Source organism: Panthera pardus, unplaced genomic scaffold (assembly GCF_024362965.1).
Source record: "Panthera pardus isolate Hobbes unplaced genomic scaffold, ASM2436296v1 HiC_scaffold_16, whole genome shotgun sequence".
NCBI classification, from domain to species: Eukaryota; Metazoa; Chordata; class Mammalia; order Carnivora; family Felidae; genus Panthera; species Panthera pardus.
In genome coordinates, this window is record NW_026526721.1 from 152,521,782 (window position 1) to 152,534,681 (window position 12,900).

At 50.6% G+C, this 12,900-nt stretch overlaps 1 protein-coding gene across 1 annotated transcript in view; it reads left to right on the plus strand.

The window, feature by feature from the left end:
• Window positions 1–354: 354 nt before the first annotated feature.
• The window catches only part of TRANK1 (tetratricopeptide repeat and ankyrin repeat containing 1), a 97,452-nt gene continuing 84,906 nt past the window's right edge, over window positions 355–12,900 (plus strand). The window contains exon 1 of the mRNA XM_053904040.1: window positions 355–393. Coding sequence (XP_053760015.1) covers window positions 371–393 — 23 coding nt within the window. The 5' untranslated portion in view covers window positions 355–370. The remainder of the gene's footprint in view (window positions 394–12,900) is intronic.

Below are 12,900 nucleotides of genomic sequence, written 5' to 3' on the forward strand. Positions count from 1 at the left end.
CCCATTGGAGCACTCGCACGCCTGATGGAAGACACCGAAACGCCTCCTCTGAACACGGTGACAAACACGCCCTCCCACCCAGCGGCGACGTGCACGTGACAGTCCTCGGGCTCTCGCAACTACGTGGAAACTTGGAATAGGTCTGCGGCTGCACACAGCCCGGACGCCGGGGTCCCCGCGCCCCCGCCCCCTCCGCGCGGCCCGGGAGCCGCGCCGCCGCCGGCAGGGGCCCCCCGCGCGGCCGCCGCTCCCGCCCCCCGCGCCCGGGGCCGCGGCTCTCGGGCTCCGGCGCCGCGCCCTGCGCCCCCGGGAAGCAGCCCCCCAGGCGGCGGCGGCGGCGGCGGCGGCGGCGGCGGCGGCGGCCCCGGCCATGTGGGACCCGCGGGCAGCTAGGTGCGTAGCGGCGCGGGAAACGCGGGGAGCGCTTCTGGCCTTGCGGGCCCAGCGCCTCTGCCCGGCGGGAAGCGGCGGCGCGCTGGGGCTGGCGACCCCCGAGCGGTCGTGGGGCCGGGGGAGGGCGACCCGGGCCTGTCGCGCGGGGGGCGCGCAAGCGGGGGCGGCTCCGGCCCGGGGGGTGGGGTGGGGGGCGAGGGCTCGCGCGGCGACGGGACCGCGGCGGCGCGCGGCCTGCCCCGTTCCCACCCGGGCGCCGAAGCTGCGGCTCCCGGGCCCACCTCCCACCTCCCGCGGGGGGACCCCGGGGCCGCTGGCCGGTGGCGCGGCGCGGACCGGCGGACGCGCCCCCGGGGCGCGCAGTCGGGGCTGGCAGGTCCGGACGTGGGGCGGGATTTACGGGAACTTGGACGGCGCTGGCCGCCCCCTCCCCCCCCGCCGGCGGGAGGAGGCTCGCGATTCCGGCCCCGGGAGCCCTCGTCTCCAGCCCGCCCGGTCGGGAGCCGGGCTGGCCCGCAAGGGGCCGTCCGGTCCTCCATCCTCGGCTAAACGCGCCTGGGGAGGGGGCAGCAGCAGGGCCCCGCGGCCGAGAAGCGGGGGGTTCCGCTGGCGAGCGTTGGCAGCCGTGGGTTCCCAGCCCGGAGGCCGGGAGGCGCTCTCCGCGCCCCGCGCCGCGCGCCCCCTCGGAGCCCCGCGGCGCGGCTGGAATAGCGCCTCCCTTGGGTGCGCCGCGCGGGCCGGCCCCTCGCCCGGCCGGAGGCGGTTCCGGGAGCCCGAGAGAGCCTTCGTGCTTCCCCGGGACGATCTCTAGGGAGGTGTCCAATTTGGAAAATAAAGGGGAAATTTTTGAAAAGGGGGGGGGCTCTGAGGTCTCTAGCCCCCACCCCAGCTGCTTTCGGTCCGATTTCTGTCGGTGGATCCTTAGCAGGGAGAACGAGCGGGAGCAAAGGGCCTTGCGTTCCCAACGCCCAGGCTCTCCTCCGCTCCCCGGTGTTGAGCCTCCCGGGTGCCAGGAGCCTTTTGGAGGCGAAGCTTTTACCCGGATGACTTGGTCTTTTGTGGAGTATCCTGTTTTGTGTCCCAGTGAAAGGGCTATCGTAGTAGGAGAGTCAGAAGTTTGTTTCAACTGTTTTCCAGTCTAGTCTGTTTTGTAGAATTGCAGGCTGGGTGACTGAGTTCCAAGTAACCTTTGCTGGCTCCTGTATCCTCTGCAGGGCGTGGAGGTAGGAGAGGTATGTGTGGCATTCACCCCCTGGAGTAGGATCCCACTGCCTCAGGATGTGGGTTTCCCCATGTTTAAAATTTCTTAATTTATTTTATTTTTTAATGTTTGTGTGTGTGTGTGTGTGTGTGTGTGTGTGTGTGTGTGTGAGAGAGAGAGAGAGAGAGAGAGAGAGAGAGAGAGGGAGAGAGAGATTGTGAATGGGGGAGGGGCAGAGAGAGAAGGAGACACAGAATCCGAAGCAGACTCCAGACTCTGAGCTGTCAGCACAGAGCCCCTCCTTGGTCTGGAACCCACAAACCCAGAGATCATGACCTGAGCGGAAGTCAGAAGCCTAAAGGACTGAGCCACCCAGGCGACTCTCCCCATCTTTTTTGAAAACCAGATCCACAGTCCAGACCCACCCCTGCCCCCATATATACAAGTATAAAATTGCAACAAGGACTTTACAGTATATTATTCTTTCTACAGGGTGGGGCACAATGATATTTTCTATTTTGTTCTATTTTCTGTTGCTTAAAAACGCTAGTCATAATCCGTGAACTTGATTTTGTGATCGACTAACCGGTTTTAGGTGGCAAGTGCAAAGCTCTCTTTAGGGCTGAGGAGAACATCAGCATTTCGCGGAGAAACCAACTTTGGGAGGGGGGAGTTGGTGTAGGAGACATGAAGGAGGCTGAAGTTCAGACCGGAGTAAGGAAATTCATACCTGGGTCCTGAGAGCACCACAGGACATGGCTGTGTGGTTCCCATCAGTAGCATCTACAAAGGCAGACCAAGGGATGCTTCCAGTTAGTCTGGTTCTGTCCGTCCACAAGGAGCTCGCCACCCGCCATGGAGGCCAGTGGAGCCTTGGTTGAGTTTTGGAGAGATAGGGGCGTAATGTCTCCTTGGCGTGAGGCCTTTTTTGGGGTGGTGAAGGAACAAAGAAGGAGGGGGCTGCAAAGCTGCCTCAAATTCTGGATTCATAAATTCAAAAGAGGATCCTTAACATCTCTGCCCAGAATTCCACAGCTGCAGTGTTAGGAGCAGGGCCGTGAACATTGTATAGATGGAAAGACTGAGGCCCATCACCTGTTAGTCATTACAGCTAATGAAGGGTAGCCCTGGGGTTGAACACCCACTGTCTTGATTTCTCAGCGCATGACTCTCAAGGACCAAATAGAGACTTTGCCCTTGTGGACTTCTCAAACTCCTCTTTGCTGATTCTTTGTTTCCTGGGTCCCTACCAAATGCAGGCATATACCGTCTTACCGTTTTATCTTTGCTTCTTGGGATGAAGATTCTTTTTTTTTTTTTTCTTTTCTTCTTCTTCTTTTTGCTTGGGTTTCCCCTGCATTTGCTAGACTCAGAAAATGCTTTTTGGCAATAAATTGTGACAACCGTAAGGTTCTCCCTCATTTGTTTCCCATCTCTCAAGATCACTGGCCTTCCCCCTGACCCTGGCCTGGTTTTGGAGTCCATAGCTGCTGAATTTATTTTAGTTTATTTATTTATTTTTTTAACTTTAGATTCACTGAAAGTGTGACCCCATCTTTCCTCTTAAAGCCTTAGCTGCCACTGGGAAAATGTCACAAAGAAATTTTCTGGATTACAGTACCACCTTTTATCCTCCCTAGATACCAAAGATAAATGCTGTAAAAATCATTTTATGCATTTACTATTTACTCAAAACATTTGGTGAACATCTACCATATCCTGGTCACTGTTTTAAGGGCTAGCTTGCTTATTTATTTATTTATTTATTTATTTATTTATTTTTGGGATTTGTCATATGCCAACCATATAACCTCATTAATTATCAATTAAGATTTGAAATTGTGTTGAAGGTGGAGGCTGTGTCTTAGATATCTTTGAATCCTTTTCTATTCATAGAACGGGTAACAGCATTCTGTACATATGGGTGTTACATTCAGAGTGAATTGAATGATGGAAAACAAAAATAAATGAAAATCTTTTCTCCAGAGTGAGAGATGCAAAGTTAAATCAGTTATGTTTTCTTTTTAATTTTCCTTTTTTAAAATCTTTAAATTTTTTTTATTTTGAGAGAGAGAGAGAGAGAGAGAGACAGAACGTGAGCAGGGGAGGGGCAGAGACAGAGGGAGACACAGAGTCCAAAGCAGGTTCCAGGCTCTGAGCTGTCAGCACAGAGCCCGATGCAGGGCTCGAACCCACGAACTGGGAGCTCATGACCTGAGCCGAAGCCAGACGCTTAACCGACTGAGCCACCCAGGCGCCCCTTTTTAATTTTCTATTTAATAAATTTATACCCCCTTCACCCATTTCTCCCATCCTCCTTCCCCACCTCTGGCAACCACCAATCTGTTCTCTGTATCTCTGAACATTTTTTTTTTTAAAGATCCCAGGTATAAGAGAGATCGTATAGTTCTGCAGATTCTTTTAGTAGCCAAAGTGAAGCCCCTAGGTCCCGAGTTTGAGGAAGGTAAAGTGATTCTGTGGATGTTTTCAAGAACTGACGTGGAGGTTGGGGCCTGGGCCTCCGGCCATTGTCAAGAGCGTGGCATTGTTTCATTTGACCTTGAGGAACAAGCTCTCTGTTACCTTTCCCCACCTTGGGAAGTCGAGCCCATAAGTCACTGGCTTGCCTCTGGTTTTCCAGTCAGTGACACAACTGACGGTGGGCTCATGGCTTTCTACGTTTTAAAATTTCTTTTACTTCTTAATTTATTTGATTTATTTACAAATATTTTTAATTCAAATTTTAATTAGCATACAGTGCAATATTGGCCTCAGGAGTATGGCTCATGGCTTTTGTGACAAGTTTCCTTGGAGTGCAGCCTGAAGTTTTCAAGGCCAACAAATCCTTGGTGGAAGAAATCTTTACAAGGAAGAGGAATTTGGGGGAAATGGACAGTCTCCTCAGCAGAGGTGACACTTCAGGTTGCAGCAGAGACTGATGGTGGGGACGGTGGCAGTGGTGGGGAGAACATTCAGGCTGAAACACAAAAACTATTGAACGAGGTGAACAGACACGTCAGAACCCGCAAATGTCACAGCACCCAAACCAAGAGCAATGCTCGTCTGTTCTGCCTGACCAGACATTTTTCTTGGTCTCAACATTCATGAGTAAGCACTGCCTTGTTTCCTTGTTTCTTGTTGAATTTTTGGACAGGTGAACGAGCCTTACCTGTGACACCAGTTTAGCCGAATTGACTCCATCTTTTGTCCGGTCAGTGTCAGTGCCCACCTGCCCTCACCATGACATGTTTGCCCGAGCTCTTGTGGGCCTGGCTAGCTGATGGGACTCACTCCCTGTGTGTCTGTTAGAGCCGGGCCAGGTGCGAATTTGGCTCTGTGTTTGAAGTTCCAACCACACGTAGACTGAGAATTTTTTTAAGCGCTGGGTCCTCCGATCCGTGGGGCAGCGCTGGGAAAGGGAACACGAGTGCCAAGCCTGGAAAACGCTGATGCTATCTGGGGGGAAACCATGCCACTGCCCGACAGTGCAGAAAATATGGAGAATTACAGTGCCATACCGGGCAATTTGATTCCCTGTGACCAGAGTACTCGGGTCACAGCCTTGAGTCATATCCAGCTCTGGCTTCCAGGGTGCTCTCCTTTGGTCACCTTTGGGCCAGCTCATCCCTCAGCCCATTGGGGTCCCCTCTCCCTGGAGGCTCAAAATATGGTAACTTTGAGGGCTCACTCAAGTCTAAACTTGTTGGCCAGGGTCTAAGGGTCCTGATTGGCCCTTAGACTTTCTCTCTGACGAGGCCTTTCTTCTCCCCTCGGGGTTTTACCTCTTCTTACCTCTTTGCAAGTCCGTTCTTCTCATATAACTGAAGGCCCTGCATTGGCCTATGGAGGATAGAAACATCTGAGACACAGGTGCTTCTCGTGCTGGTAGAACAAAGCTGATGGCGGGCAGACCCGTGAGAAGACCTCAGTGGAGACGTAGACAAGCGCCCCGAGACAGTTCCCAGCTCCTGAATCCTTCCCAGGAGGAAGTAAGGGAGGCCACTTTTGAACCAGGCCTAGACAGACAGGAGAACTTCCAGCAGGCAGATTGAGGGGGGCCAGGAGGGAGAGAGGGACAGTCCAAGTGAAAGAAGCAGCTTCTTAGTAAGAATAATACTGAACAAAAGGGCTTAGACTCTAACCGTCAAGAGAATACTAGCAAGGATATTAACGGTTGACCCGGAGCCCGGCTCTATGTTTGGTGTGTGTCAGACATTCCGTTATGTGATTCTCACAGAAGTATTGTGAGCAATACCCATATTTCAGATGTCCCTGCAGCAGAACGTAAGCTTCTGGGCAGCAGTGTTTTGGCCGGTTACGCTCAGCCCCATATCCCAGGCATCCAGCAGAGTGCCTGGCACGCGGTAGGCATTCAACTCATTTGTGCTGACTGACTGAGGACACAGGGAGTCCCGTCAGATAGGTGATGCTGTCCCTGTTTCCCAGGATGGAAACTGAGGCCTCGGCTGCTGTGGTACCAGGTAACGTGTGACTTGATCCCACGTTTTGGGCCTTTCTTTCCTATGAGGAGGACACACTCGTATCCTCATATTCTCCTGACACGTGCCCCAGCCTTGCAGAGGCATGGGAGGAGGGAGCCAGAAAATTCTGGGGTCGTGTGGCTACAGCATGGCAGGCGTAGTGTTGGAGAACGCTGGAAAGCTAAGTTGAAGGTGGTGTGTGTGAGAGGCTGAGAATGGGAATCTAAGCTATTGAGAGTTTATTCTAAACGGTTTTAAGAGCCATGGAAAGTGTGTGCGTGTGTGTGTGTGTGCGTGTGTGTGTGCATGTGTGTACATGGTTCTGTGTTTTATTAAGAAGGCTGAGATTGTGGATGAATACATTGTTCAGCCTGGCCAAAGTTCATACTTTTTTCAAGGCCAAGTTCAAGGCCCTGTGTTTTGGGAATCTGTCAGCTGGTGTTAGAGCGGGAGCTAGAACTCAGCTCGTCCCGGTGCTGCTAAGGGACCTCCCTTTCATGGGGTTGTCCTTCAGGGGCCCCTGTCTGGGGGAGACTGGCTTATGAGGCGCTCCTGGGCACCTCCAGACCCTCCCCACGCTGCAGTAGATGGTGTTTTAGCCTCTCTGCAGGGTTTGTCTTGCCTTCCAGATTGAGGGGGAAGCAGACTGCTGTGGTTTGAGGATGGGAGGTGCAATGGAGGCCATTAATCAGCATTTGAAAGGTTGCGGTTGTGGAGAGGCTTGGGGGTGGACCTGGGGGAGGAGGTGACTGGGCTGTGAGTATTCAAACTGAGCCCTCTCTGAATCAGAAAGCACCTTTTTTCAAGGGCTGTCGTAGGAGGGCTTTGTCGCTTCCTCGGGAGCTGCTCCTGACTTCACAAGCAGGTGCTCCCCGTGAGGGGAATATGGCAGTTATCTTGGCACAGAAGCCAGGTCAGCATTTGTAAGCAACCTGTGGTGGCCGATGCTTACCTCCCTCACCTGTCCTGAAGCAGAGTACAGAGTGCTCACTTTTCAGTTTCCTTCAGGTTTGCTTTTACGGGGATTTGATTTCATTCTTTCAAGAGTTTATTGTATTCAATTTATTTTTTAAAAGTTTATTTATTTTGAGAGAGAGAGAAAGAGAGAGAGAGAGCGCATCCTCATGAGCAGAGGAGGGGCAGAGAGAGAGAGAGAGAGAGAGGGAGAGAGAGAGAATCCCAAGCAGGCTCCGTGCTGTCAGCGCAGAGCCCGATGTGGGGCTCGATCCCATGAACCGTGAGACCTGAGCTGAAATCAAGAGTTGGATGCTCAACTGACTGAGCCATCCAGGTGCCCTATTTTTAAGGACTCTCTATACCCAGTGTGGGGCTCCAGCTCGCAACTCTGAGATCAGGAGTTGCATGTGCTACCAACTGAGCCAGGCAGGCACTCCTGGATTTGATTTCAATTTTGAAGGCCGTCCTTTATGTTTTCCCTGGTCACCCTCACCCTTCCTACATCCATCTCCCCGAGGAGCTGTGGACACAGATTTTTGGTAGCAGACTTGGGTTTGTACCTTGCTTGGAGAAATCCCTGCACCTTGATCAAAAAAGTTTCCTGATGTGTACAGCCAGGATAATACTTACACCTCCTTCACTAGCACCGTTAGGGATGTTCCGTGAGAAAATGCCGGAGAAGGTCTCAGCACGGGGCCCGGCACGTAGTAAGTGCTCAATAAATTTTAGCCGATGTTACCTCAGGCTGCTCTCATAACAACAGCAAAATGGAAGGGTGCCGATCTGTGCACACACTGAGGAGAGACCGTGCCCACCGCTAGCCCCTGACTGGGAGGGACGTCGAGAGTCCAGGACTCCAGTTCAGAAGTAGGAGTTGCGACTGAGCCAGCTTTGCATGCAGCGATATTTCTTGAGTAGCTTTCAGAGACCTGGTGTGGTTTTGGGAATTTGGAATGTCTGTCTCTCAAAGCTCATACCATCGGCACACTATTGAAGCCTACGATGCAAAGACCTTGGCCGATCCTTTTCCAAGAACGGCATTCTTTAGTCTGAGTTTACATTCTTCTTTCTTCTTCTTTTTTTTTTTAGGAGTTAAAATGTTCCTTATTTTGTGAAATTATGGGACGGTGGAGGGTACACGTAGACATTTAATATATATATTTTTTAATTTTTTTTTCAACGTTTTTTATTTATTTTTGGGACAGAGAGAGACAGAGCATGAACGGGGGAGGGGCAGAGAGAGAGGGAGACACAGAATCGGAAACAGGCTCCAGGCTCCGAGCCATCAGCCCAGAGCCCGACGCGGGGCTCGAACTCACGGACCGCGAGATCGTGACCTGGCTGAAGTCGGACGCTTAACCGACTGCGCCACCCAGGCGCCCCCACGTAGACATTTAAAAAAATTTTTTTTAAATATTTATTTTTGAGAGAGACAGAGACAGAATGCAAGTGGGGGAGGGGCAGAGAGAGAGGAGGAGACACAGAATCCGAAGCAGGCTCCAGGCTCCGAGCTGTCGGCGCAGAGCCCGACGCGGGGCTCGAACTCAAGAGCTGCGAGATCATGACCTGAGCTGAAGTCGGACACTCAACCGACTGAGCCACCCAGGCGCCCCAACATTTTTTTTTTAATTAAAAAAATTTTAAGTAAACTTTGTGCCCCATGTGGGGTTCAAACTCATGACCCAGAGATCAAAGAGTCACATGCTCTACTGACTGAGCCACCCAGATACCCTTGGCTCCATGGTATCCTTTTTTTTTCCTTTTTCAAGTTTTTATTTAAATTCCAGTTAGTTAACATGCAGTGTAATATTAGTTTCAGGTGTAGAATGTAATGATTTATCACTTACCTGCCACATTTAGTGCTCATGCCAACAAGTGCCCTCCTTAATGCCCATCCCCCATTTAGCCCATCCCCCCACCCATCTCTCCTTCAGCAACCCTCAGTTTGTTTTCTATAGTTAAGAGTCTGTTTTAGGGGCGCCTGGGTGGCTCAGTCGGTTAAGCGTCCAACTTCGGCTCAGGTCACGATCTCGCGGCTTGTGAGTTCGAGCCCCGCGTCGGGCTCTGTGCTGACAGCTCAGAGCCTGGAGCCTGTTGGCAGATTCTGTGTCTCCCTCTCTCTCTGACCCTCCCCCATTCATGCTCTGACTCTCTCTGTCTCAAAAATAAACGTTAAAAAAAATTAAAAAAAAAAAGTCTGTTTTATGGTTTGCCTTTCTCTCACCCCCCACTGTGTTCATTGGTTTTGTTTCTTACATTCCACATATGAGCGAAATCGTATGATATTTGTCTTTCCCGGACTGACTGACCTTGCTTCGCGTAATACACTCTAGTTCCATCCCCATCTTTGCAAGTGGCAAGACTTCATCCTTTTTTATGGCTGAGTAATATTCCGTTGTATATGTATTATCACGTCTTCTTTTTTTTTTTTTAAGTTTATTTATTTATTTTGAGAAGAAGAGGTGGGGGGGGGGGCAGAGAGAGGGAGGGAGAGAGAGCGAATCCCAAGCAGGCTCTTCATCGTTGGCATGGAGCCCCAGGTGGGGCTTGAATCCATGAAGCATGAAATCATGACCTGAGCCAAAACCAAGAGTCGAATGCTTAAATGACTGAGCCACCCTGGCGCCCCAATTACCATGATCACATCTTCTTTATCCATGCACCAGTTGATGGACATTTGGGCTCTTTCCGTAGTTTGGCTGTTGTCAATAATGCTGCTGTAAACAGCAGGGTGTATGTAACCCTTTGAATCAGCATTTTTGTATCTTTTGGGTAAGTGGTAGTGCAATTGCTGGATTATAGGGTAGTTCTATTTTTAACTTTTTGAGGAGCCTCCATACCGTTTTCTAGAGTGGCTGCACCAGTTTGCATTCATTCCTATCAACAGTGTAAGAGGGCTCCCCTTTCTCTGCATTTTCTCCAACATCAGTTGTTTCCTGTGTTGTTAATTTAGTCATTCTGACGGGTGTAAGGTGATATCTCATTATGGTTTTGATTTCTATTTCCCTGATGATGAGTGATGTTGAGCATCTTTTTAATGTGTCTGTTAATCATCTGTATGTCTTCTTTGGAAAAATATTTATTCATGTCTTCTGCCCATTTTTGAACTGGACTATTTATGTTTTGGGTGTTGAGTTTGAAAAGTTCTTTATAGATTTTGGATCTTTACAAGATTGTATCCAATATGTCGTTTGCAAATATCTTCTCCCATTCTGTAGGTTGCCTTTTAGTTTTGTCGATTGTTTCCTTTGCTGTGCAGAAGCTTTTTAGGTTGATGAGGTCCCAAGAGTTCATTTTTGCTTTTGGTTCCCTTTTGCCTCCAGAGACATATGTAGTAGTTGCTATGGATGATGTCAAAGAGGTTGTTGCCTGTTTTCTCCTCCAGGATTTTGATGGTTTCCTGTCTCATATTTAGGTCTTTCATTCATTTTGAATTTATTTTCATATATGATGGTACACTTAAAAATTCCTTTTAATGTTTATTTATTTATTTATTTATTTATTTAATTTTTAAATGTTTATTTATTTTTGAGAGAGACAGACAGAGCAGGAGCGGGAGAGGGGCAGAGAGAGAGACAGAATCCAAAGCAGGCTCCAGGCTCTGAGCGGTCAGCACAGAGCCCGACACGGGGCTCGAACCCACGAACTGCAAGATCATGCCCTGAGCCGAAGTCGGACACTTAACCAACTGAGTCACCCTGGTGCCCCGATCCTGGAGGCTTTTTAACCCCACACAGAAGGCGATGTGATGGATTTGGGGACCATCTCCCTGGTGGCGGGGAGGAGGCCAAGCTGGAGTCGGGTGAGGCTGGGGTAAGGGGAGGGTGGCAAGGCGGATACTGTAGTAACCCAGGCCGACGAGGAAGATGTCTCTGGAGGGTGTGTGTGGGCCAGACCTGGGGACAGCTCCTCTGGAAGCTGTATGCCGAGGTGGGGAAGAGCTGACTTGTCTTCGGCCTGTTGTTTCCTAGTCACGGCACTGTGGGTGTTCGTGCTTAGATGCCCAAGTTGGTTTTTGGCCCAAATCTTTGGTGTGCAACTGGGAGTGGCACATAGGATTCGTCTGGGGCAGGGTGTACCTCCCAGGGTCAGTGTGGAGGGAAAGATTCTGAGGCCTCGTCGAGCCCTGCAGGGAGGGATACTGTGACTAGAGATGTCTGGAGTGGGGTGGAGGCAGGACACCCCTGATTTAGACCCTTGTCTAACGTGAAGCTATAAAGAGGCATGAAATGGGCACGCTGCTCTCCTTTCCCCCTTTCTAGCAAACGAAAATAACAACGATTCAAATTGCTTAGGTAAAAGAAGGAAAGTTCTAGAAGGTGGCCCATGACTTCAGTAACTAGGGAAGAGGCAGGGGAATGTGGAGGGAGCCCCTCTTTCTGCCTCTTCCGCTCTCTGTCCACTCTCAGTCCAGAGTGGCTTCTTCTCGGGGTGGGGGTAAGGCTGTACCCCTTTGGAGCCTCCTACCTCAGCTGCCACTACCAGAGGAGCTCTTCCCAAAGTTCAGGTTCAAAGTCCCAGGGAAAGGTTCTGTCCGGGAATGCTGGCCTGCAGGTCTGGCACATAGAACAGGTGTGAGGGCTGGGGTTTGCCTCTGTGCACCTCACACCTCCTGTCAGAAGGCTCTGTAGTGAGCCAAGCAGCCATCCCAGAGTGCGTTCACGTCGGTTCATTGGCCGCCTTCTAGAACTTTCCTTCTTTTACCTAAGCAATTTGAATCGTTATTTTCATTCGCTAGAAAGGGGGGAAAGGAGAGCAGCTTGCCCATTTCGTGCCTCTTTACAGCTTCACGTTAGACAAGGATTTATTAAGGCCTGTAAGCAAGTGTGGACCCTTCTTTTCAAAGGAACAGTCACAGCAGAGAAGGAGAAAGTTGGGGGCCATTTTCAGATGTTGCAGTGCTGACCCCCTCTCTCCCCTCATCCAAGGCCTCAAATCTCCGATTTTCTCGGCTATAGCTATTTGACTGGTAATTTCAGGGATCCCCTGTGGAAACAGGCAAATACTAAGGCTGTGTTTTCTACCAAATATTTTCTCTTTGCTGGGTAAACAAAGCAAAGGTTCTGTAAATGTTGCAGGGATTACACTCAAATAACCTATGGAGGTTGTCACGGCCGGTACCGTTAACCGAAACCTTCACAGACCAGGGGCAAGACCTGGGTTCTGGCCCTGGCTCTTTTGCCCCCACAACAGGTGGTGTGGACCGGGGTGCCGGGGTCCAGGAGATAAGCCCAGGTTTGAACTCTGGTGCTCACTACATTGTGACCGCGGTCAGGCCCCCAAATCTTTGAGCCTTGGTTTCCTTGCTCTGGAAACTAGCCTAATAGTGTCACTTTATTAAGTCCTTTTTATTTATATGATTCTGTGAGCATATTCAGTGAGGGTGTCATACTTGTTTGCTAGGGCTGCGATAACAAATTACCACAAAGTGGGTGACTGAAGTCAACAGAAGTTTATTCTATCATAGTTTGGGAATGTTCTTCCCATTCCCAGACCTACTCCCCAAAGATAACCACTCTTGTTCGCTTCTTTTTTTTTTTTAATTTTTTTTTTAACGTTTATTTATTTTTGAGACAGAGAGAGACAGAGCATGAACGGGGGAGGGGCAGAGAGAGAGGGAGACACAGAATCAGAAGCAGGCTCCAGGCTCTGAGCCATCAGCCCAGAGCCCGACGCGGGGCTCGAACTCACGGACCGTGAGATCGTGACCTGAGCTGAAGTCGGACGCTTAACCGACTGAGCCACCCAGGTGCCCCTCTTGTTCGCTTCTTAAGGCCTTCCAGAACTTCTCCCAGTAGATCGAGCGTACACACATACACAAATATGTCCCTAAGCTTTCCAAGTTGCTCTACAAATTGTTCTCCAGTT